This window comes from Pseudophryne corroboree, chromosome 9 (genome assembly GCF_028390025.1).
Source record: "Pseudophryne corroboree isolate aPseCor3 chromosome 9, aPseCor3.hap2, whole genome shotgun sequence".
In the NCBI taxonomy this organism is placed as follows: domain Eukaryota; kingdom Metazoa; phylum Chordata; class Amphibia; order Anura; family Myobatrachidae; genus Pseudophryne; species Pseudophryne corroboree.
Genome location: NC_086452.1, coordinates 295,462,438 through 295,490,309, shown reverse-complemented (window position 1 = coordinate 295,490,309; position 27,872 = coordinate 295,462,438). Strand labels below are relative to the sequence as shown.

General features: G+C 43.0%; 1 protein-coding gene across 1 annotated transcript in view; it reads right to left on the bottom strand.

The window, feature by feature from the left end:
• HEBP1 (heme binding protein 1) overlaps nucleotides 1–27,872 on the bottom strand; it is a 145,885-nt gene that overhangs the window by 72,432 nt on the left and 45,581 nt on the right. Inside the window, exons 2-3 of the mRNA XM_063940382.1 lie at nucleotides 14,907–15,045; nucleotides 13,563–13,743 (exon numbers count right to left, since the gene is read on the bottom strand). Of these exons, the coding sequence (XP_063796452.1) occupies nucleotides 13,563–13,743; nucleotides 14,907–15,045 (320 nt within the window). The remainder of the gene's footprint in view (nucleotides 1–13,562; nucleotides 13,744–14,906; nucleotides 15,046–27,872) is intronic.

Below are 27,872 nucleotides of genomic sequence, written 5' to 3'. Positions count from 1 at the left end.
GGAGGGGCATAGAGGGAGGAGCCAGCCCACACTCTCAAACTCTTAAAGTGCCAATGGTTCCTGGTGGACCCGTCTATACCCCATGGTACTAATGTGGACCCCAGCATCCTCTATGGACTACGAGAAAAGGATTTACCGGTAGGTAATTAAAATCCCATTTTCCCTTTGGTTCTGTCCTTGTCCCTTGTGTCCTGATACCTCTGTCCTGGTTCTGCCCCTGTTACCTCAACCTTGTCCCTGTCATCTCTGTCCTGGCCCTGTCACCCATTTCTTCTGTCCCCTTTCTGCTCTGTACTGTCCCCTATGTCCTGTCTCTGTCACCTCTATCTTGGTTTTATTTTTTGGCTCGGTCATGTCTGTTCTTCCCCACTGTACTGTCCCCGTCATCTCTGTATTGGCTCTATCACCTCTGTCCTGTCCCTGAGACCCCCCTCTCCTGTCCCCTCTGTATTAGTCTGTCCTGGCCCTGCCATACTGTCCCTTTCACCGCTCTCCTGACACTGTCCCTCCTGGTCCTGTCACCTTTGTCCTATCCCCAAATTATATATAATTTTCCTTTTTTGTCAAGGGGTGAGGGCAACAAACTCTAACTTGCCTCCGGGTGACGGGATGGACTTACGCCACTGCCTGGAGTCATCTATATGCAACATCTTCAGACGGTATGTAGTTATGTGACCGGCGGTCAGGAGACCGCTGGTCACATTACCTCCCCCTACATCCCGCCCCCTCACAATCCCAACAGTCGGCATGGCGACCAGCAGGGACTATTCCTGTGGGTGTCCATGGCACTGTGGAGGCCACGGAGCCCGCAAGGGGCTTACTACGCTCACATCCCGCCCCCTCCCCACCAGCATTCTGACAGCCGATACCGAACGCCAGCAATGCGTTACACACACCCCTTCAGACTACCTACTAATTTGTATTATTACAGCTATACCAGTGGTCTCCAACCTTAATTGGGGTGTGAGCTACTTTCAGAAAATAAAACCTGCGAAGGAGCTACCCCCTCCCCCCAATGCGCGTGCGTTCCTGTGAAAATGGGTGTGGCCTCACAAAAGTAGAGATGAGTGGGTTCGGTTCTTCGAGATCCGAACCCCCCCGAACTTCACCTATTTTACATGGTTCTGAGGCAGCCTCGGATCTTCCCACCTTGCTCGGTTAACCCGAACGCGCCCGAACGTCATCATCCCGCTGTCGGATTCTCGCGAGATTCGTATTCTATATAAAGAGCCGCGCGTCACCGCCATTTTCACTCGTGCATTGGAGATTGAACGGAGAGGACGTGGCTGCGTTCTCGCCCTGAAAAGCTTCGTAATCTGTGCTCAGTGTGCTGCAAATATCTGTGCTCAGTGTGCTGCAAACATCTGTGCTCAGTGTGCTGAAAATATCTACGTTCTGTCAAAGTCAGAAAAATATCACGCTGCACGTTGCCATATATTCACCTCATGCGCGTGCCTGCTGCACGTGCACATTCTCTCCCGTGCGTGCGGATACTCGCAGCCGCGTGATGGCGCCTCGGCCATGCGCTCGAGCGCGTGGTATGTGCATTTACGGTAGAGTTTGTGTGCGTCTAGCGGGCGACTCAATCGTTAGATAATAAATCCATATAGCATGTTTTATAGATAATGTTCCCCTTAGTAATAACTGTAAGTTTGTTTAATGTGACTTGTTCACGGACTTGGGAATCCCTCTTTGTATGGTACGAAGGGTCAGACAGGGTTTGAACAGCTGTGTCTGGTACCTAACTGAAGAGTATTTTAATAGCAACAATCCGGTGCTGGTTAGGTAAAGATTAATCGCTCCTGCGTATAGTTATGGCCATTAGTAGATTCTGGACATTTCATATATTTGCGATTCATTATCCATGCGGCGGGAATCCGGAGATTCCCACCCACCTGAGCTGTTTGAAATAGTCACAGCCCACCTGTTCAAACTAACCTATGACCTTTTGATATGATGCGAGGAGACATTCCTGTGTCCAATGAACAATGAGATTGTAGGTCCCTTTGTAGTATACTGTACTCAGCGTATATAAGATCAGCCAGCCTGAACAGTTCCCCCACTCTCCACAAACGGTTTTCATATTGATTAACTCGGAGCTGGTACCAGGCTGCGCTGCGATCGTTCCCAGTGTGTGTAAGTAATTCTCTGTAATCATCTCGCTCTTTGTTTGTATTGGCCACATTCTCTCTCTCTCTGTTTAGTTTAAGATTGTAACGTTATTATATATTTCTGTCTAGATATTCTGTTAGAATTATATGTTAGTATGTAGTGTATGACTTGTAACTGTTTTACCCCTTTTCGATATAACTAAAAGCTTGTTAGTAAAGGTGTTGGATCCTTAGCACGGTATTGTGTGTTCATTACATTGCAGAGGGTAATAGGAGCGTCTCGATCGCTCAAACAGCTTTAGTGTTAACAAGGTTAAGCAGCGTTATATCGCTACAGTGTTTCAGTACAAGGTTTACAGTATAAGAATATCCTGTGTGTTACATTCAAGGTTTACTGATTGCCATCTTGTGAGCGTCTGCGCCGCTCGTGATCTCCTCGTGGTCTCGAGCGTCCGCTACGCTGGTAGCGTAGCATTACGGTAGTCACTCGCCTATAGCGTGCTCGACACCACGCACTAAGCTGTGAGCGAGCGTGCCGCATGTGCGCCTCGATCACGGCCTAGCGTATGATACGCTAAATACGTACCCTTACGGTACCCCATACGCCAATTGCGTACTGTGTCTCTTACCCATTATTGTGAAGTTATAAGGTAATCTAAATCAGCATTATCAATTGGCGGCTCGTCCGTCCTCCACATATCCGCACTAGCAAAAACAAACGTTATCTGTCAGCAAGGGCGGGAAGGCAGTATCCCTTCGTATCGGGATACAGGAGTGCTGACTAGATAAGCGTCTGTTTCGCTAGATTGAAGGAGTGCTGGTGGGATCCGGAACCGGAGGTAAGAACAATACGCTATTGTCTTTTTAAGACTGTTTATTTCTGTTTTGCGTACACACGCACGCACACAACTGTATCTCATTATTTGTATCTCACCATTATTAATTGTATCTCTTTTTATTTGTGTATTTTCACATATCACCTTCCTGTTTGCCATTTCACAATTGATAACGTGCTGAGAAAGATTTGTTGCTATTGGTAGTTAAAAGTAATATTAATACGTAAGGAAGTAATTTGTAAAACACGCACACGGCTTGCCTAAAATACAAGGAAGTTCTGTGTGGTGTTCAGTAGATGATTAAAGGTCATTTACATTGATAAACGTGTTAGTTGTGTTACTGTGGACATACCTGGCTTACGTACACGTGTCTTTAACAAGGGGCAGAACGAGTGTACGCGACGCAAGGGTCGACGCACGGAGCGTATATTACGCAACGGGCGTCTGGGTACGCCCCCATAATACAAATCACACAATAGTATTATTCTAAATAGGCGAAAAGGAGGCAACGCGATAATAGCGCAAGTCAATTTCAGTGTCCAAAATTTTAAGCTAATAGATCCTTCTCTAATTTGCAACCCATCTGGACTAGACTGTGTTACTGAATGAAAGGGATTTCTGCACAGAAACGAAAGTAAAGTGTATATGAGGTGAAAGAGTGTGTATACATATATATATAAGTTTCTAATTTTTGGGGTTTGAACCAAAGGAAATCGAGTTCTCGTGAAGGTACATACGTGTAAGTGACTGCATGGTGGCTTGGGAGGCATCCCTTGTTAAACATTTAAAAAAGAGCATTAGAGTATAGCAGACCAGGAGGTCTACTGTAGCACAGACCAGGAGGTCCAGACAGACCAGGAGGTCCAGGTACAGCAGACTAAGAAGTCCGCTATAGATAAAGAGTAGCACAACACCAGAAAGGGTTGGTGCGATACCCATATAGGCCATTAAGCTCAGGCTGAAGGAATTCGCAGCCACAATTTTCGATTCCACTGGTCGCTCCGCACATAAGATTAGTTGCTTATGTGCAGAACGATTGTACCGCACGTAATTGTGTGCATTAGTTAGTAACTTGATCCAGTACCATTTGCGTACGCTAGAGGGGTCATAAACGCTATTTGTACATTCTAACGTGATTTGTGTAATATTTTTTTTATTTTAAGGGAAGTTCGCTAGTCACTTGGGAACTATCCAACAACCAATAGTTACTGGAAAAGGTTAAGTGCTCTTCGGATCATACCCACATGTTCCAGTAAATAGAGGTTCAGGTCGCAGGGGCCCTAGGTTGAGTACGCCAGCGCTAAAGCAGTGTGTGGGCGTATTGGTCAACGTGGGCGAGTGAGTGGAGTACTCGGTAAACTTCGCCGCCGGCCTGCCCAGGACATCTTGGTTTTGTAAGGGTTTGCTGAAGACCCTGATTTGAAGGTCAGAGGTAGTGAAAGCAACACCTGCAAGGATGGGGGCCAGTTGTTCAGGTAGGGGGCGATCAACCTCGGTTCGGGTTGACTTAGTAGACCGGCCAACAGAGTCGGCAAGGCAATGAATGGGAAAGAATGACTGTGCACGATGGGGAAAAGTTCCCACGGGTAGGCAGTTTTAGTCACGAGGTGTTACAGAATCTAAGGAGAAGGATATGTCTCATTAAATCTGCAAAGAGACGGATCAAATATTATGATTGTTTACAGATATGGCAACAGGAAGGTGAAATACAAGGAGGATTAGCTTACACAGCTGACTCTCACTGTGGTAACAAAAATATGGCAGCGAGAGAGAAGGTGGTTACAGAGAATGGCACACTGGTGAATGATAAAAATGCACTTAGCAACTGTATTATAGATGATAAGGATAATTGTAATAAATGTAACAATGATAATTGTAATACTGTTAAATGTACAACTATTAACCCATGCAAGTTGCACCCCATGTTAAACTTCCCTCAGGATTACCAGCAAGAAAGTGAACCTAGCACGATGACGGCATCTTTTCCAGCAGCCATCACACAAGATGTCCAGGTGGACACGACCAATTCGGTAAAGGCAATAATCAAACCCCCTAACGGAGGGTCAGGTGAGGTCGTGTCAACAGGTAAGTACGGTATTGTATGTTACTCACAGACAAATGCATCTTACACCGAAGAGTTAACACAAAATAGCTTAATGGAACAAAATCCTGTCAGGGTGAACACAATCCCCAATGAAAGGACTAATAGTCACAAGGTCACTCCCATCAGAGACATTGCTATGCAATGTCCCTGGTCCAGGATGGAATTGATGACAATTATGTCTGAATTCCCTGATCCCAGGAGAAATCTAGCCGCATGTCAGAAGTACATTAAAGAGTTAGGTAATTCTGCAGAACCCACCAACAAAGGTTGGCGGGCAGTGCTGAGGGCATGTCTGCCCTCCAATGTTGACTCTGCGAAATTTATTACTGATTGTGAATTAGACACAGAAGTACCTCAAACGGAGGAACACAATCAGGAATGTATTAAGCAGATCAACCGACAGTTAGGAGTATATTTCCCAGCCGTTGTCGAGTGGAAAGAAATCTTCTCCATACGACAAAGAGAGGGGGAAATTACTTCTAATTACTTTCATCGGGCACTGCAGGAAATGGCTAGATACACTGGTATAGAAGATATTAAAACAAATGTACACTACAGGAAAGTAGCAGTTTATGTGTTAATAAATGGTTTAAAGGAAGTATTAAGAACGAGTATACAAGCCTCTCTACCTAACTGGAGAGATATCTCAGTGGCTGATTTGAAAGAGTCCGCTATTAATCATGACCGGAACATTAAAAGCAAGCCACAAACCCCTGTGAATAGGTCAAAAGTAAGAAGGTGTTACAACTGCTTAAGGGAAGGTCATGTTGCACGAGATTGTAGGTCTAAAAAAACACACACAAGATATATACACCCCCTAGACAACGACATGACCATAATAGTCAAAGAACCAGGGAAACACAGGAAGAGCGGTTGATGGTGATGAGCATCCAAGCGTTTGAGGAGGCATCAAATCAACCAAGACCTCAGGTCACTGACACTTGGAGGAAGCCCAGGGTTTGTTATCTTTGTAAAAGAGAAGGGCATCATGCCAGTAACTGCAACAGCCCACATAAAGTCAGACCCCCTAGACAAGAACACGAGCAGAGTTACGACACTCGGAAGTATAATCAGGTATCACACATGTCAAATTTTGGTCCACACATATAATTTATGTAGTCGGGAAAGGTGATCATTAGGACTGATAGTAAGCCTTAGGTAACAGTTAACAAATTGGGAGGTCATTCCTTGAAGACACAGGAATGACCGGGTAAAAAATTGTAATGTATCTGTAAAATGTTTCTTTTTCCCCATCTCTGACGTTCACCACAACAGCTCCAACATCACCTGACAACCTGACCTTTTCAGAAGTCTACCAAACCCCAGTATGACCTACCAGCATCGATGTATCCTGGCCAGATACAAAGGGTGAAGTATGGAAATACTGGTGGGAGAGACTATGCAAAGATACCATTGGACATGTAGATGTGACAGCCTGATGGTGAACGGAAGATCTGACAATGTTTCGTTGTTTATTGTTGGTTTATGTAACATATATATATATGAATTGTTCTCTCTCTCATTTGTTTTTTTTCCCTTCTCTCTCTCTCTTGTGTTCTCATGCTTTAAAGATGGTATGTCACACATCAGTTAGACAAATGGTAATGCAAGATTTTTGCTCCTTACAGAGAGATCGCTGATTTGGAAGGAATATTGTATCACCGGAGTGTTCGTTTGGAAGACTGAGAGACAGCACCTTTGAGATGACAACAGAACAAGAAGAACAACAAGACTAGAGAACTAATTATCGTAACAAGTTTCTCTCCCCCCTCAAACTGTTTTTTTGTACCCCCATTACAAATTTCTCTTTCTCCTCCTGTAAGATGGACTCGCCCCAAGAGACTGTGATCCGGATTTTCCTGTTGACCATGATGTTGACCAGAGCAGTCTGTTTCGGTGAGAGTACCAGTGAGGTCGAGAAAGGATCCGGAATGGGTTTCTGATGACGGAGACGGAGGCGTAAATTTCCAATAGAAACACAATCACCGAGCAAAGGCGAGTACCGGAAAACGATCTAGCAGCCATGTTATTTATAGACATTGTGAAGGATTGTTAGCTAAAGAGAACTGCATCTGTAGACACTGTGACAATATAGTTGAGGATGGGTGCATAAAGAAATGTCAGTCCAGTTTTAATGTCCACATGGACCGGCATCCATTGAGTGACTATCACTCCTTAGTGGTAAAGTGTTAAATCAGACAGACTGTTGGGTATGCTCTCAAGTACCTCAAGGCCATAGCAAATCAGGACTAGTACCATTCCCTTTAACGGTAGGAGAGGTACTTGAGCTAAGTGGTGGGAGGCCGGTGGACAAGAGGTTTAATATCTCTAGTCCTCCTAGTTTGAAGCTCCACCAATATCATGTGGATAGGTCCTTAGTGTGCTTTAACATTTCCAATCCCCGAAAGCCGGGAAATTGGGAAGTGTCATGGAGTAATCAAACCATGACATTCTCACATAGAGCCGACAGATTGCCCGTAGACACAGAACTTATACGCCAGATAGCCGACCATAGGAAATTCTTTCGGTATAGGTACACCTTAGGAAGTAGGATCACGCGAGTTGGAGAAGTATCACCAGGATACTGTGCACAGATCGTACAAACTGATACGTGTACTAAACAGATGGAAGAATTAGGGTTAGGAGAGTTCACATGGAAAATGTGTAATATGGTTATGTCACACTCCGTCCCATATGTTCTCCCCGATGATGCATATTTCATATGCGGGAGGAAGGCGTATAAGTGGCTTGCCCCAAACTCAGAAGGGTTATGTTATATTGGAAAAGTACTGCCTGAGGTAATGACTGTATCCCACACTAAAATGAAAGATATTCACCGTGGTGCCCAAACTCCTTATACTCACACTCATTACGAGCACATCGTTAAACGGCACCTGATAGAAAGAACAGAGCATCCGGCCTCTGACCTGATCCATGAATCCACCGGGATTCAATTCCTACTCGCGTTAGATATCACTCGTACCGCTAGAGGAGTGATAAATTATAAATATATATCTGCGCTTGCAAATTTATTAGACAATATCACCGAAATGTATGACGACACCTTCAGGTACACTGGGAAAGAGTTACAAGCCTACAAAACAGAACTGGTTCAGCATAGGATGATTCTCAATTACCTCACAGCTGTGACAGGCGGGTATTGTGTAACCCTGGCAACTCAATATGGAATCAAGTGCTGCATGTACATTACAAACAGCACGGAGGACCCAGCCGAGGTCATAGACCAAAAGATGGATGACATTTTACAATTAAAATGGGAGTTCCGAAGGAAACACAATCTCACCCTTGCTGCTGTGGGTAATGAGCTGACCAGTTGGGTGTCATGGTTGAACCCACGAAATTGGTTCTCTGGTTTAGGAGAATGGGCCCAAGGTATTATCATGGATGTAGGGAAATTTCTTTTGTGTATTCTGGGAGTCGCCATATTGGTCGGTCTGATATTTAGATGCGTTCGGGTTTTAACGAAGTGTAAACGTAGTGCCCGAGTGATGAGTTTAAGAAGCGAGGACACTGTATTAACAACGACTAATTTGATGTATGACCCAACAATAGAGACAATGTTGTGATGAAAATGTGATTCCACGGTCCGTTTCTTTCACCCGTTTCTCCTTTGTTTTCCTCCAAGGTACAAAGACATCCGCTTGGAAGAAGAATTTGACAACCTTTTACACAGACCATTGATGGACAATGCCATAGACCCCCATTTTCCCTAGTGACTCTAAAATTTTACGATAGCCCAACACTTCAAAGATTGTAAGTCTATGGACATTGAGAAAGCTTTTTGCTCAAGCAATTATAGCAAAAGCATCGGGAGACTACAGGCAACATGTACATCGAGACAAGACATCAGACAAGACCTCAATCGGCAAATGTACATTAAACTCACATAGTTTATGACTGCATTTACCATAATTGCTTCTTATCTTCACCTCTACAACCTTCAGGTAATGACACACATAGTCGATAGGGAATACAGGCACAGATATCAGCACTCACATATCCCCCCATTTATGTATCATCAACTAAAATGTGCTCCCCCATTTTGTTGCAACCAAAAGCCGAAAAGAGCTCGGTAAAGTTTGACAGCCCATCCACAGACCCGTAATACGGGATAAGAAGGAATTCAAATGTATACTTCGCAATACCTCGAAGCTTGATTTAAAACACGTACGGCACGATGATACATGACCCCTCAAACATGGACTCATACATACATGCTTCTACTATCTCACTAGGTCATACCTTTTTCCCACCTTCTTCTCTTCTCCCTTACCCAATTATAGAAATGTATTTTTACATGACATATATTTTTCTCTTTTTGAACTGTTTTTAGGAAGTGGCAGTTATTGATGACTGCCAAAGGGTGGACTGTCAAAGTCAGAAAAATATCACGCTGCACGTTGCCATATATTCACCTCATGCGCGTGCCTGCTGCACATGCACATTCTCTCCCGTGCGTGCGGATACTCGCAGCCGCGTGATGGCGCCTCCGCCATGCGCTCGAGCGCGTGGTATGTGCATTTACAGTAGAGTTTGTGTGCGTCTAGCGGGCGACTCAATCGTTAGATAATAAATCCATATAGCATGTTTTATAGATAATGTTCCCCTTAGTAATAACTGTAAGTTTGTTTAATGTGACTTGTTAACGGACTTGGGAATCCCTCTTTGTATGGTACGAAGGGTCAGACAGGGTTTGAACAGCTGTGTCTGGTACCTAACTGAAGAGTATTTTAATAGCAACAATCCGGTGCTGGTTAGGTAAAGATTAATCGCTCCTGCGTATAGTTATGGCCATTAGTAGATTCTGGACATTTCATATATTTGCGATTCATTATCCATGCGGCGGGAATCCGGAGATTCCCACCCACCTGAGCTGTTTGAAATAGTCACAGCCCACCTGTTCAAACTAACCTATGACCTTTTGATATGATGCGAGGAGACATTCCTGTGTCCAATGAACAATGAGATTGTAGGTCCCTTTGTAGTATACTGTACTCAGCGTATATAAGATCAGCCAGCCTGAACAGTTCCCCCACTCTCCACAAACGGTTTTCATATTGATTAACTCGGAGCTGGTACCAGGCTGCGCTGCGATCGTTCCCAGTGTGTGTAAGTAATTCTCTGTAATCATCTCGCTCTTTGTTTGTATTGGCCACATTCTCTCTCTCTCTCTGTTTAGTTTAAGATTGTAACGTTATTATATATTTCTGTCTAGATATTCTGTTAGAATTATATGTTAGTATGTAGTGTATGACTTGTAACTGTTTTACCCCTTTTCGATATAACTAAAAGCTTGTTAGTAAAGGTGTTGGATCCTTAGCACGGTATTGTGTGTTCATTACATTGCAGAGGGTAATAGGAGCGTCTCGATCGCTCAAACAGCTTTAGTGTTAACAAGGTTAAGCAGTGTTATATCGCTACAGTGTTTCAGTACAAGGTTTACAGTATAAGAATATCCTTTCTGTGTGTTACATTCAAGGTTTACTGATTGCCATCTTGTGAGCGTCTGCGCCGCTTGTGATCTCCTCGTGGTCTCGAGCGTCCGCTACGCTGGTAGCGTAGCATTACGGTAGTCACTCGCCTATAGCGTGCTCGACACCACGCACTAAGCTGTGAGCGAGCGTGCCGCATGTGCGTCTCGATCACGGCCTAGCGTATGCTATGCTAAATACGTACCCTTACGGTACCCCATACGCCAATTGCGTACTGTGTCTCTTACCCATTATTGTGAAGTTATAAGGTAATCTAAATCAGCATTATCAGTTCTCTGCCTGAAAATGCTCCATATCTGTGCTCAGTGTGCTGCACTGTGGGGACTGGGGACCACCAGTATATAATTATAGTAGTACAGTACAGTAGGCCATTGCTGTATCTTGCAGCTCTGTGTCAAGTATACTATCCATATCTGTGCTGCATTATTGTGAGCAGTATATAGTAGGACAGTGAAACATTTTGGTGACCAGCAGTATACATATAGTACAGTACAGTACAGTAGGCCATTGCTGTATCTTGTAGCTCTGTGTCAAGTATACTATCCATATCTGTGCTGCATTATTGTGAGCAGTATATAGTAGTACAGTGCAGCATTTTGGTGACCAGCAGTATACATATAGTACAGTACAGTAGGCCATTGCTGTGTCTTGCAGCTCCGTGTCAGACTCAGTTCTAATATCCTGATCAGTGCTCAATATCTGCTGCATTGTTGTGACCATTATATAGTAGTACAGTGCAGCATTGTGGTGACCACCAGTATATAGTAGTACAGTACAGTAGGCCATTGCTGTATCTTGCAGCTCTGTGTCACTTCTAGTATCCTGATCAGTGCTTAATATCTGTGCTCAGTGTCAGTGCTGCATTGTGGTGGCCAGTATACTACAGCACAATAGTCCAGTGCTGTTCTCGCTGCTCAGTGTCAGTTCTCCGTAGTATCATCAGTGATCAGTATAATCAGTTCTCAGTATAATCAGTGCGCTGTTAGACGTGTGCCCATTTTCCGCCATTAGTGCAGTGGGATTTAGACAACTGATGAAGTTATTGTGTCCCCGGTACAAAATCCCATCTAGATTCCACTTCACTAGGCAGGCGATAGCGAGATTTTACCAATTAATATCAGTGATTTATAATTATTAATTACAGTGATCTTGCCAAATAATTCCAGTGATTTTGTCATTTTCTTCCAGTGATTTGGACCAATAATACCATTGATTAGAACGAATAATTCCAGTGATTTTGTCATTTTCTTCCAGTGATTTGGACCAATAATACCATTGATTAGAACGAATAATTCCAGTGATTTTGTCATTTTCTTCCAGTGATTTGGACCAATAATACCATTGATTAGAATAAATAATTCCAGTGATTTTGTCATTTTTTTCCAGTGATTTGGACCAATAATACCATTGATTAGAACAAATAATTCCTGTGATAATGATGTGTTTGTGTCACTTAGCTTAGCCGTCCAGCGACCACAGTGCACCTCTTTTTCTCTTTTCTTTGCATCATGTGCTGTTTGGGGCCAATTTTTTTAAGTGCCATCCTGTCTGACACTGCAGTGCCACTCCTAGATGGGCCAGGTGTTTGTGCCGCCCTCTTGGGTCGCTTAGCTTAGTCATCCAGCGACCTCTGTGCAAATTTTAGGACTAAAAATAGTATTGTGAGGTGTGAGGTGTTCAGAATAGACTGGAAATGAGTGGAAATTGTGGTTATTGAGGTTAATAATACTATAGGATCAAAATTACCCCCAAATTCTATGATTTAAGCTGTTTTTGAAAAAAAACACCCAAATCCAAAACACACCCGAATCCGACTAAAAATTTTCAGGGAGGTTTTGCCAAAACGCGTCTGAATCCAAAACACGGCTGTGGAACCGAATCCATAACCAAAACACAAAACCCGAAAAATTTCCGGTGCACATCTCTACACAAAAGTGGATGTGGCCTCATAACTACAAATAATGCCCCCCCCCCCGCGTAGTGCCAGATACACAAATAATGCCCCTCAGCAGTGCCAGATATACAAATAATGCCTCCCAGCAGTGCCAGATATACAAATAATGCCTCCCAGCAGTGCCAGATACACAAATAATGCCCTCAGCAGTGCCAGATACACAGATAATGCCCCCCAGCAGTGCCAGATACAATAGACCCACCAGAGCCAGATACAATTCCCCCCGCAGTGCCATTTAAAATGCCCCCCGCAGCGCCAGATAAAATGCCCCCCCCCCCCAGCAGTGTCCGATACAGTGCCCCACACAGTGCTAACCCTTGCTGGCTTCTTTTACTGCCGCCGGTGCTGCTCCTCCTGTATGAGGGACGGAAGGAGAGGAGAGGGTATCGTGCGCCTCTCCTGTGAAGTCCGGAGAGCGGCTGCGGTGAGGCTGACAGAGTCTCCGGTGGTGGCGGGCATTTAAAATATGGTGCCGGTAAGTGAGCCAATCAAAACTCGCGGTCCGGAAGGCAATTAGGTGCCGCCGCTGCCGGTCCATGAGCACTGATTGGCTGACGGCCGGCACCATATTAAAAATGAAGGGAGGAGGAGTGCCAGTGACTGCCCAAGCCTGTGCACTCTGTGAGCTACCGAAAATACTACGGCGAGCTACCGGTAGCTCGCGAGCTACTGGTTGGAGATCACTGAGCTATACTATCCTCAATCTCATATATTCCCATTTCCATTTATTAAGTTCAACCAAGACTTTGTATTTCATACATCATTAGACTCTTCATAGTTACTGTAATGACCATATTCACCAGTCTTGCTGGTAATCAGAGACTCTTGCTGTGTTTTATTATGCCCTGTATTTCATGAAAATAAAAGTCCATTTATTCATAGAGAAGAAACCAGCTCAGACCTCCCACTTTTCTTCACAAATTCAGACAGATCACAGACACTGATACAGCCCCAAGCATCATGCATCTAAAAACTGACTCTCAAAATAAGTCCTGTTGAGCAGTGGCAGCAGATCATGGTCTGCTAGTATATTTTGTTACTTACGTGGCATATACAGTCAAGCCTTCTCTATGTTCAATACAAATGTTCTCATCAGTAGGAATTGGGGGATCTGTCTGAAACTGGTTTGGAATTCGAAGGATGACCTTGACTTTTGGTTCAAGAGTTTCACTCTTTGTCGGATAACTTATGATTGAGACAGGAGAGGTCATTCCCATTCCTGCACCTTTGATAGAAAAAAAAACATGTTTTGTCATTTTTGTTGAATTCCTGCATCAAATCCCATAATTTACATTTTTGGATACAGAAATTTCTGTGATAAAAGGTAATTGATCATATAGGCCTCTACGTATTTATTAAAGGGTGAGCTTTTTATTCTCAGATTGTACTGAATGTCTTAAAGTAGGTACACACTACACAATAATTTTTCTGAATAGCCAATTTTTGGCAGCTCAGTCCTATTATTGCACAGAGTGTACACAGCACCACAGGCCAATTATTGACTTCTGCATGACATTTGTCAGTCCCGATGAGCATACTTGTACTTTGTGCATCTGTTGGGATAGTTAATTTATTTATTACATATATTTTATATTTTACATATGTTTATTACATATACTTTATTTTTATACATTTTATTACATTTATCATCTTTAGGACATAAACTGCTCATATTGAAACAGATTATTCTGTAGTGTGTATGGCTGGACATTGGATTGTTTAATTTCTTAAGGTCCCCATACATCATCAATCACACTATTTGCAGATTCTGAGACTTTTTCCTAGATTTAAAGCTTCCTTAATCCACCAATCTCCGCCCATATATTACAGATATCTTTCAGTGTTTTTTAGCAGGTACAGATCTGTCAATCTTGAAAGGAAAAGATATGCAGAACTGCTGATTGTTACCATACACTAGCAATCTACAGCCCCGATCTGTGAAATCCAACATGTTGGACAACCTGATTTAACAATCCCAATCAATTTTTTTTATCTGAACCCGCAGTCTGTAAACCCATACGTTGCAGATTTATTTGCACAATCGTCTGCAAATTGCCCCAATCGATTACTGATGTGTGGGGGCCTTTAGACCAGAAAGTAATTGTGGATAATTTCTAATATCTGTCAGGTGTATTGATATACCAAACCTTGGAGAGAAATAAAATGGAGAAGTTGCCATGGCAAACAATCCGCTTCTGTCATTTTATAGACTGTGCTAGATAAATGATAGCTAGAAGCTTAAATTGGGTCCAATCCTCGGGAGCTGCGACTCCCGACCAATCAGTTTGTTTGAAATTGGACAAGTGTGTCTGCCTCTGAATCAGGCCCTATAGCTCTTTTACCAGGTGGTTGAAAAAAATTAGAAATAAGACAAAGCTGTAAATTTACCCTTTTCATTAGAACCACCAACATATTTCAGAAGCTTCAGAACACATTCTTTTGTTGCCTCATCAAATGGCTTTCCAGACACTTCCAGTGAGGCAAATTTTCCACCCTCATATGCTCTCTCTTCAAATGTTATTCCATCCTAAAAGTAGATGAAAGTGTGATATTCCCATGTGAAGAAAGGAAAGGACAGAACATGCTCCACTTGTAGTTTCTTTGATCTACTTTTATAGTCACGTCTTCACACTGACTGTATAATGCCTCAACTGTACAGACTAATTTAGGTCCTTGTTTATTAATATATAGTAAGTTTTTTTTAGCCAATTTTTCTTTATTGAAGCATGTGCGGATTACATATAAAAAACAGATTTAACATATTTGACATTGGAATTATGTGACATAATATATGCCAGAGACAAATTTAACATATATGGCAATCGTAATACGTCAGAGACAAATTTAACATACATGACAATAGTATTACGTAGTGTACCAACAGCAATGACAATGATATTATGTGACGTATTACATATCAAAAACAAGTATGACATACCTGACAATATTATGTGATATATTAACAGCCTTAACAGTATTAATCACATGTATATAGTGAGGACCATATGAGATATGAACCATGTCATGTTATAATATTACGCATTTTATGAGAAGACCTGGGCCTGTGGGTCGTGATCATCTGGAGGAGGGACTGAAATCGATAACGATTGTGGGGTCTTGGGTGTATACTTGTCTTTAATACTACATTGTACCTCACAAATATTTCCATAATTAATTCCTAAGCTGTGGGGATAGAGTGGCAATGTAGCTTTCCCAGGTATTAAAAAAGTACTCTGAATTTTTCTTTTTACAGTGAAGCACCTAGCCAATCCATCCTAAAAATATGAAATGGCTTTTCTAAAAATGGATGGCTGGGTGTATCCACATTTGTAGAATGCATTTCTTGGCTGCTGCTGATTTAACCAGTAATAATTAGAGTAAGTTTTTAAACATTATTATATATATCAAAGATAGATTGTACTGTATGAAAAACAAGTGGTTTTTGTAATTTTTTTTTTTTTTTAAATCAATTATCAGTATTAGGACTTGTACAAAATGGCATTCATTATCCATCAGAAAGCCTTCTAAGGGGGGATTTCAATCCCCCAAGGTTATCCATTTATCCCCAAAGCTAGGACAGGCGGCCATGGAAAAGGCCCATATCCTGGAGACAATCCTAGTGAATATCAAACAAAGGTGGTGCCAACTGCACACAGAGCATGTTAATCTACCTCGCAAGACTAGGCCTCTGATTTGCACAGTAAAAGATAAGTGGACTTTAAAGACTGTTTAGAACATTAGTGGATAGCAAAGTTCTCTAAAGTTTGACTAGAGATGTGCGGCGGGCACTTTTCGTGTTTTGGTTCTAATTCCCCTCTCGTGTTTTAGTTTTGGGTTGGTTTTGCCAAACCACCCTTTCGTGTTTTGGTTTTGGATCTGGATGATTTTTGAAAAAAAACATAAAAATGGCTAAAATCACAGAATTTGGGGGTAATTTTGATCCTACCGTATTATTAACCACAATAACATTAATTTCCACTCATTTCCAGTCTATTCTGAACACCTCACAATATTGTTTTTAGGCCAAAAGGTTGCACCAAGGTGGCTGTATGACTAAGCTAAGCGACACATGTGTGCGGCACAAACACCTGGCCCATCTAGGAGTGGTACTGCAGTTGAAGACAGGATGGCAGATTTAAAAAATAGGCCCCAGCACATGATGCAAAGAAGAAAAAGAAGAAGTGCACCGAGGTTGCTGTATGACTAAGCTAAGCGATACAACCACCTGGCCCATCTAGTAGTGGCATGCAGTGGCTGAATGTCGAAAGTGGCCCTCAATTTTTTAGTCCTCCTGCACACCCCTGTCATTTTTTAAAAAAAATCTGCAATTGGTGGACTTATACGGCAGTACCCCTGGACTAATACAGCAGTACCACTGGACTTATAAGGCAGTGTCAGACAGGATGGCACTTTAAAAAACCATGCCCCAAACAGCACATGATGCCAAGAAGTAAAATAGGGCAATGAGGTAGCTGTATGACTAAACTAAGTAACACAAGTGTGCGGTACAAACACCTGGCCCATCTAGGGTTGGCACTGCAGTCCGCTTTGCAACAGTATGTATGTATGTATGTATGTATGTATGTATGTATGTATGTATGTATATATATATATAAACAAAGCGAATTGAATCGCACACACCTTCTTAATCATTTGCTGGATGCACGGTGAGACAATCAGTACAGAACAATCCGTGGTTTTTTTCCACATAAACCAGCACACCAAAAAGTAGCAGGAATATTAATTCATTTAATCCATATTAATCCATATTAATTCTCCAAAAGTGCAATGTGCAATGTGCAAGCATAGGCATGGATAATAAAAGTAATACTTAGCAGTTCAATGCATCAAAGTGAGTGGCAGCTCCTACAGCTGTTTCGGTGCTAAAGCACCTTCATCATGGGAATAACCATCAGAATAGTCTGCCCCAGCCAAACACCACATGTATATATACCAACCAAATCACCAATTAACAAACAAATTACAAAAACCTGTCCATTCAATCATTACACAAATGCTCACCAATCAAATTGTGTAGAGTAAGGGTCATCCCGCTCCTCCCCCGCCGTCGCATCTCGCCATAGTCCCAAGTATTTCCTGCACTACACATCAGTTCCCAGCTCCGTATTCCGGTGGCCGGAACTATTATCTCAGGTCCGGACCTTGAGGTACTGCATTCTTCGCAGCACCTCCCGGAAGTGACGCGGTATTTACATCGTCGTCACCTGTCCGGCTTTGCTATGGTCGCTAAGCAACTGGGACTAAACACAATTGACGCTGGCCAGCCAGTGAACGTCAGGCCAATCCCGGAAGTCACATACTCTCTGTTCCGTCCACGCCTATCTATATCGCGTTGCTAGGCAACCGTGATATAATCACGGATCCTGCACTGCCAATAGCGTTATTGCAGCGGCGGGGGTGTAGGACAGCATTCTCCTCCCTCACACACTAAACATGTACCCTGAATGCATAATGCATCAGTATATTAGAGCATTAGAAAATAATAACTTAATATAATGATTGAAATGGAATAGACCATGGAATCGCGTCTTGCAAAGAAATTGATAACAATGAATCACTCTATCAGTAATATCATAATTGATAAAACAGGGCGATAAAGAAAATATCTAGCTAGCACTATCTGACTATTTTTAAAAATATATTTCTAGTACAAAGGAATACATCTGTAAATCCCATCCTATTATTGATGGACCCATCAGCAAGTCCACAACTGTCAAAAATTGATCTATATAAATGAGCTAAAGGACAATTCCTCATTTAACCCTTGTGGGGCCATCGCTTGAAGATTGTAAATCCATTTACATTCTTTTTGCAGTAGGCATTTGTTTCTGTCACCACCTCTGCGTGATGGAGGCACCTGTTCAATCGGCATCACTTTAAAGTCTCTGATGGTATGTTTGACTGCTGCAAAGTGTCGTGCTACTGGCGGTGTGCTGGTGTCTACTTTCAGTAGAGCTTTTTTAATTGAGCTGCGATGCATTGCCACTCGTTCCTTCAGCATCCTCTGGGTTTTCCCCACATATATCATTTTACATGGACACCAGATTACATATACAACATATTTCATATCACATGTCATTCGTTGCCTTATCTGGTAGATCTTATTTGTAATTGGATTTTGGAAATGAGTCCCAGTCTGTAGGAAACTGCAGTTAGCACAGCCCATGCACTTGTGTACTCCCTTCTGTGGTTGCAACCACCCTGTGCCTGTCATCACTCGAGGACTGATGTCTGAATACACCATTTGATCTTTTAAATTATTACTCCTCTTATAGCAAAAAAGTGGTTTCTCCTTGCACACTTGTTCAAGTACTGGATCACAACAATGTGCCAATGTGACAAAATCGCTCGTCTGATTGCCCCTGATGAGATCGAATAGGTGCTGGACAGTAACATCCTCCCTTTATCAGCCTGTTTCTTTTTAGGGATCAAAAGTTCCTTTCTGTCCAATCGTAAACATTTCTGTATTGCTTCATCCACCTCAGCTCTGTCATACCCTCTTTGCAAGAATTTAGCCCCCATCTGATTCAATGCTTCAGGGAGTTTACTGTGGTCAGAGGTCGTTCTAACCACTCTGACCAATTGTGAATAGGGCAGACCTTTCTTCAAAGGTTGTGGATGAAAGCTAGCAAACTGTAATAATGTATTTTTATCTGTAGGCTTGCAGAATATTTCAGTGAAGAATTGTCCCTCACTAATGCTAACCTTCACATCAAGAAATTCAATACTTTTTGGACTGCTAGTATACGTGAATCTGATGGATCCACCAACACCATTAAGCTTGTTGACAAACGCTTCTAACAATTGACTCCCTCCTGTCCAGATTAAAAACAAATCATCTATAAACCTAGTATAAAATTTCACAAATTTAGAGAACACAGGGTCGCCGTGTATGTGTAATGTCTCGTACTCATACATGAAAAGGTTCGCATATGATGGGGCCATATTGGACCCCATCGCGGTGCCCCTGCAGATAGAATGCATTGTTAAACATGAAGTAATTTTTGTGAAGCACCACCTCCATGAGGAGCATCAAGTACTCAATGGGGGGGCCACTGTAACATGTATTAGAAGAAATCACCGCTCTAACAGCCTTCATTCCTTCCTTGTGACTTATATTGGTATAAAGGCTGTTAACATCAAGCGTCACCAGCAGACAGCCTTCTGGTGGTGTACCAATAGATTGTAATTTGTTAATAAAATCAGTGGTGTCGCGTAAATAATATGGTGTACCCTGAACAACAGGTTGTAGGTAAGCATCAACAAACTGTGACAGGGGCTGACCCAGTGACCCTCTGGAGGAGATTATGGGCCTGCCCGGGGGTTTTGTCATTGACTTATGTATTTTGGGCAATATGTACAAGAGAGGGACTTTAGGAAATTCTTGTGTCAAAAACCCAGCGGTGGAATCATCAATCCACCCATTAAGGACACCAATGGAAATAATTGAATCTATTTCCCGTTTATATGATCCTGTGGGGTCAAATGTCAGTTTTTTGTAGCATGTGGTATCATCAAGTTGTGACATGACCTCAGCAATATAATCAGAACGGTCAAGAAGGACAATGCCCCCGCCCTTATCAGCAGGGCGTATGATTATTTGTGGATTATTGCGGAGATCACGTACCGCCTGGGTTTCTTGTGTACTCAAATTCTGATGTTTTTTCTTCATATTCTTAATAATGGGCAAAGTATCCCTCCTTACCAGTCTGATAAATGTGTCAATCGACGCATTATTACTGGGGGGATCAAAGGTGCTTTTTGGTCTAAACAGCTGTTCCTTCTTAGCCCCATCTTTGTGTTTGCTGAAGAAATCTCTTAACCGTAGTTGTCTATAAAATCGATATAGTTCGGTTTCCCATTGAAACGCTGTCTGTTTGTATGTTGGTACAAATGTTAACCCCTTAGATAATACCGCCATTTCTACTGATGTAAGGGTGTGTTTTGATAGATTAAAGACCACTATCTCTTGTTCCCCTTTGTGTACGTTCTCTCTTGGCCCTTTTCGATGCTTTGCCCCCCCTCTCCTACAGGGTCTCTGCCTCCTTTGTAACGACTCCTTGTGTACACTCGTTTCCCGAAAAAAAGGCTGTCTGCTGGTGGATGGTTGATCTGAGTCACTGGGGGATGTTTGAGAGTCAAGGTCAGTGTATATCCTGTCACCCCTTCTCCTCCCCCTATTTGCTTGGCCGCCTCTCCAGGTGCGTCTCACACCTGGATTAGTCAGCCACGGATAGACCCTGAGTTCTCTGTAATCCTCCTTAACTTTTCTAAATTTGTTTTTTTTAAACAATAATAATTCAGATCTAAAGCTAGCAACACTGGCTTCCAATTTCGTGAGCCAGTCTCCCCGTGTCTGATTGTAAAATCTGAATCCCTGTTGACTCACAGTCAATCAATTCCTTTTTAAGAACCTCGATTTCAGTGTTCACCTGTTGAATAACCAAGATCATGAGGTCAAAACTACATTGATTAAGTATTAGGCACCATTGCCGACAAAACTCTTTGTTATTACGCCCAATAGTAGGCTGGTTCCTGATACGGAAGCCCCTTGGTATGTATTTATCCTTGTGATACTGTGAAAGCGTCAGACCATGTAGTTCTAATTCAGTATGTCTTTTCTTAATTTTCAACAAGTCAGCATATACTTCAGTGGGGCTATCTGTATCGAATGCCAGTTCATCAGTGGCTGAAAACAGAATTTTAGAAATGTCCTTCTCCAAAAATCTTTTGGTGCCTGTCAGGTCACCGACATCTAGATCCATAGTCTCCCAGGTTAATGAATAAGAAACAGACAAAACAGTTCCAAAATCCACGTATAACTTCTTCTTGTAATTGATTTTTAGATGTAACTTTTAGTGGTGCAATTCATATACCAAACAAGAGGCAAAATAGACAAAGCGAATTGAATCGCACACACCTTCTTAATCATTTGCTGGGTGCACGGTGAGACAATCAGTACAGAACAATCCGTGGTTTTTTTCCACATAAACCAGCACACCAAAAAGTAGCAGGAATATTAACTCATTTAATCCATATTAATCCATATTAATTCTCCAAAAGTGCAATGTGCAATGTGCAAGCATAGGCATGGATAATAAAAGTAATACTTAGCAGTTCAATGCATCAAAGTGAGTGGCAGCTCCTACAGCTGTTTCGGTGCTAAAGCACCTTCATCATGGGAATAGCCATCAGAATAGTCTGCCCCAGCCAAACACCACATGTATATATACCAACCAAATCACCAATTAACAAACAAATTACAAAAACCTGTCCATTCAATCATTACACAAATGCTCACCATTTGTTAATTGGTGATTTGGTTGGTATATATACATGTGGTGTTTGGCTGGGGCAGACTATTCTGATGGCTATTCCCATGATGAAGGTGCTTTAGCACCGAAACAGCTGTAGGAGCTGCCACTCACTTTGATGCATTGAACTGCTAAGTATTACTTTTATTATCCATGCCTATGCTTGCACATTGCACATTGCACTTTTGGAGAATTAATATGGAATAATATGGATTAAATGAATTAATATTCCTGCTACTTTTTGGTGTGCTGGTTTATGTGGAAAAAAACCACGGATTGTTCTGTACTGATTGTCTCACCGTGCACCCAGCAAATGATTAAGAAGGTGTGTGCGATTCAATTCGCTTTTTCTATTTTGCCTCTTGTTTGGTATATGAATTGCACCACTAAAAGTTACATCTAAAAATCAATTACAAGAAGAAGTTATATGTGGATTTTGGAACTGTTTTGTCTGTTTCTTATTCATTAACCTGGGAGACTATGGATCTAGATGTCGGTGACCTGACAGGCACCAAAAGATTTTTGGAGAAGGACATTTCTAAAATTCTGTTTTCAGCCACTGATGAACTGGCATTCGATACAGATAGCCCCACTGAAGTATATGCTGACTTGTTGAAAATTAAGAAAAGACATACTGAATTAGAACTACATGGTCTGACGCTTTCACAGTATCACAAGGATAAATACATACCAAGGGGCTTCCGTATCAGGAACCAGCCTACTATTGGGCGTAATAACACAGAGTTTTGTCGGCAATGGTGCCTAATACTTAATCAATGTAGTTTTGACCTCATGATCTTGGTTATTCAACAGGTGAACACTGAAATCGAGGTTCTTAAAAAGGAATTGATTGACTGTGAGTCAACAGGGATTCAGATTTTACAATCAGACACAGGGGGAGACTGGCTCACGAAATTGGAAGCCAGTGTTGCTAGCTTTAGATCTGAATTATTATTGTTTAAAAAAAAAAACAAATTCAGAAAAGTTAAGGAGGATTACAGAGAACTCAGGGTCTATCCGTGGCTGACTAATCCAGGTGTGAGACGCACCTGGAGAGGCGGCCAAGCAAATAGGGGGAGGAGAAGGGGTGACAGGATATACACTGACCTTGACTCTCAAACATCCCCCAGTGACTCAGATCAACCATCCACCAGCAGACAGCCTTTTTTTCGGGAACGAGTGTACACAAGGAGTCGTTACAAAGGAGGCAGAGACCCTGTAGGAGAGGGAGGGCAAAGCATCGAAAAGGGCCAAGAGAGAACGTACACAAAGGGGAACAAGAGATAGTGGTCTTTAATCTATCTAAACACACCCTTACATCAGTAGAAATGGCGGTATTATCTAAGGGGTTAACATTTGTACCAACATACAAACAGACAGCGTTTCAATGGGAAACCGAACTATATCGATTTTATAGACAACTACGGTTAAGAGATTTCTTCAGCAAACACAAAGATGGGGCTAAGAAGGAACAGCTGTTTAGACCAAAAAGCACCTTTGATCCCCCCAGTAATAATGCGTCGATTGACACATTTATCAGACTGGTAAGGAGGGATACTTTGCCCATTATTAAGAATATGAAGAAAAAACATCAGAATTTGAGTACACAAGAAACCCAGGCGGTACGTGATCTCCGCAATAATCCACAAATAATCATACGCCCTGCTGATAAGGGCCGGGCATTGTCCTTCTTGACCGTTCTGATTATATTGCTGAGGTCATGTCACAACTTGATGATACCACATGCTACAAAAAACTGACATTTGACCCCACAGGATCATATAAACGGGAAATAGATTCAATTATTTCCATGGGTGTCCTTAATGGGTGGATTGATGATTCCACCGCTGGGTTTTTGACACAAGAATTTCCTAAAGTCCCTCTCTTGTACATATTGCCCAAAATACATAAGTCAATGACAAAACCTCCGGGCAGGCCCATAATCTCCTCCAGAGGGTCACTGGGTCAGCCCCTGTCACAGTTTGTTGATGCTTACCTACAACCTGTTGTTCAGGGTACACCATATTATTTACGCGACACCACTGATTTTATTAACAAATTACAATCTATTGGTACACCACCAGAAGGCTGTCTGCTGGTGACGCTTGATGTTAACAGCCTTTATACCAATATAAGTCACAAGGAAGGAATGAAGGCTGTTAGAGCGGTGATTTCCTCTAATACATGTTACAGTGGCCCCCCCATTGAGTACTAGATGCTCCTCATGGAGGTGGTGCTTCACAAAAATTACTTCATGTTTAACAATGCATTCTATCTGCAGTTAAGGGGCACCGCGATGGGGTCCAATATGGCCCCATCATATGCGAACCTTTTCATGTATGAGTACGAGACATTACACATACACGGCGACCCTGTGTTCTCTAAATTTGTGAAATTTTATACTAGGTTTATAGATTATTTGTTTTTAATCTGGACAGGAGGGAGTCAATTGTTAGAAGCGTTTGTCAACAAGCTTAATGGTGTTGATGGATCCATCAGATTCACGTATACTAGCAGTCCAAAAAGTATTGAATTTCTTGATGTGAAGGTTAGCATTAGTGAGGGACAATTCTTCACTGAAATATTCTGCAAGCCTACAGATAAAAATACATTATTACAGTTTGCTAGCTTTCATCCACAACCTTTGAAGAAAGGTCTGCCCTATTCACAATTGGTCAGAGTGGTTAGAACGACCTCTGACCACAGTAAACTCCCTGAAGCATTGAATCAGATGGGGGCTAAATTCTTGCAAAGAGGGTATGACAGAGCTGAGGTGGATGAAGCAATACAGAAATGTTTACGATTGGACAGAAAGGAACTTTTGATCCCTAAAAAGAAACAGGCTGATAAAGGGAGGATGTTACTGTCCAGCACCTATTCGATCTCATCAGGGGCAATCAGACGAGCGATTTTGTCACATTGGCACATTGTTCAAAGTGATCCAGTACTTGAACAAGTGTGCAAGGAGAAACCACTTTTTTGCTATAAGAGGAGTAATAATTTAAAAGATCAAATGGTGTATTCAGACATCAGTCCTCGAGTGATGACAGGCACAGGGTGGTTGCAACCACAGAAGGGAGTACACAAGTGCATGGGCTGTGCTAACTGCAGTTTCCTACAGACTGGGACTCATTTCCAAAATCCAATTACAAATAAGATCTACCAGATAAGGCAACTGTTATGCACACCAGTGCCTGCAGGAAAGTACTGGTGTCAGAACTGTTATGCACTCCAGTGTCTGCAGGAATGTACTGGTGTTTGAACTGTTATGCAAAACAAATGGACTCACAGACAAACTGGGGAATATGACATAACGTACACAGAAGGTAATAGGGTAACAAAATACACACAAAGTGAACAGAGAAGCCCAGAGGCTAAGGAACTGGGTATCTCCCTTGTATTAGAACTGCACAGATGGAAAAAGCAAGATGTTGTGTTTTAATACGTAGAGAACCCGAAATGCTGTTGCTAAGGGCAACAGCAAAACCCTAAAGGGTTACCAACGGGTGTGGCAGTAAACTCCTTGGTCAGAGATGGAATGATAGACACAAGGAGAGTCTCCACAATCCTATTTCTCACTTGCAGTGCACAGGTTTTAGCTTACTGCCACTAAACTGACCCCTGACACCTAGCACAGTGAGACAGGATTAGACAGGCAAGTCTTAGAATACAGCCGCAAACTTGCTAAGTTCACAGAGTAGTAACAGAACCCCAGCAAGCTAAACGACTGACTCCAGTCTTACTGCTAGGTCTGGATTGGCAGAGTGTAATACCAAATCCCCAGGCCTATTTGCAGTAAGCAACAAACAAATACAAAGCTACACAGTACTGGCTAACTTTCATGAACTGACTAACCAACAAAGATTCAGCAGCATCTGCTTACCCTGAAAAGAGGCCTTATAAAGCAGGTGCTGTCCACGCCCCACTCAGACCTCACAGACTGTGAGCACAAAAACCAGCACCGGATCCCCTGCCGTGCACAGAGCCTATAACCACTGCACAGCAAAAGACCCGAACCGGAGTATCAGCTGCGCTCAGGTTACTCCACTAGCACTTGTCTCCCGGTTGCCATGACGACGTGGCAGCACAGGGCAGGAGACCCTAACAGTACCCCCCCTCTGACGAGGGGTCAAAGAACCCCTACCACCGGGTTTATCGGGGAACTGCGAGAAGAAAGAGCGTATCAGTCTGGGGGCATGAAGATCACAACTGCGCACCCACGACCGCTCCTCCGGGCCATACCCCTTCCAGTGCACCAAAAATGACAGCCGACCCCGAACCACCTTGGAGTCAAGAATCCTTTCAACAACAAACTCCCTCTGGCCACGTATCAGAAGAGGGGAAGGTCTTCCACTGGAAGAAGGATTACTAATCGCCCGTTTTAAAAGGGAACAATGAAATGTTTTATTGATACCCAAAGAACGGGGCAGATCTAACTGAAATGCCACCGGATTGATAACCCTGGTGATCTTATAAGGGCCGATGAACCGGGGCCCTAACTTATGAGATGGCTGTCTCAACTTCAAATTCTTGGTAGACAACCAGACGAAGTCTCCTAATTTGAAGCTGCAGGGTCTTTTCCGCTTATCAAAAACCCTTTTGGTCACTAATGACACAGACACAAGGGCTTTCTTCACTTTCCGCCAAATACCTCTAAGGACCGAAACCACAGAGGAACCACCAGGCGTGGAGTCCAGGGGGTCAAATAATTGGCCTTAGGATGATGCCCATACACACAAAGGAAGGGAGAGATCCCTGTAGCAGAGTGAGCCGCGTTGTTATAGGCAAACTCCGCCATGGACAGATGAGCAACCCAGTCAGTCTGACACTTGGAGACATAACACCTGAGGAACTGCTCCAAGGACTGGTTCACCCTTTCAGTCTGCCCATTAGACTGCGGATGGTAGCCTGACGACAAGCTGACAGAAATCTGGAGATCGGAACAAAATGCCCTCCAGAATTTGGCCACAAACTGGGATCCGCGGTCAGAGACCACATCAAGTGGCAACCCGTGGAGACGCACAACATGCAGCATAAATAATTCAGACAGGCGTCTGGCTGATGGCAGCCCAACCAGTGGAACGAAGTGCGCCATCTTCGAAAACCTGTCAACGACAACCCAGATGGCTGTCATCCCCGAGGATTTGGGCAAGTCCACCACAAAATCCATTGAAATGTGGGTCCATGGCTTAGATGGGATAGAGAGTGGATGTAATGGGCCAACAGGAACCCCTCTAGGAGTCTTATTTCGGGCACAGATGTCACATGCCCGAACCCACTGATCCACATCCTTAGCCACCGAGGGCCACCACACCGCCCTAGATAGCAACTCCCGAGTTCTGGCAATACCCGGGTGACCTGCCGACTTCTTGGCATGGAATTCCAGGAACACTCGCTGTCTTAACCTAGGAGGCACAAACAAAAGACCTACCGGAAGGTCTGGAGGAGCCTGCTCCTGTGCTCTAAGGACTAATGATAAGAGGTCCTGGGTAATGCCCACTTTAATACATGATGGGGAAACAATGGGCAACGGCTCCTCGGTGGTCTCCTGGATTGGAGCAAAACTCTGCGAGAGCGCATCAGCCTTGATGTTTTTTGACCCAGGGCGATATGTTATCAAAAAATTAAAGCGAGCAAAAAACAAAGCCCATCGTGCCTGCCTGGCATTGAGACGCTTCGCTGACTCTAAATATGCCAGATTCTTATGGTCAGTGAGAATTGAGACCACAAACTTAGCCCCCTCAAGCCAGTGTCTCCACTCCTCGAGTGCATCCTTAATAGCCAACAATTCCCGGTTACCCACGTCATAATTCATCTCGGCAGGCGAAAATTTACGGGAAAAGTAAGCACAGGGATGAAGGCGATTATCAGACACTCCCATCTGAGAAAGCACTGCCCCAATACCCATCTCAGAGGCATCCACCTCCACCACAAAAGGACGCTCTGGATCTGGGTGTCGCAGCACCTTGGCCGAAACAAATGCCCTTTTGAGACGGGCAAAAGCCGCTTTAGCCTCACA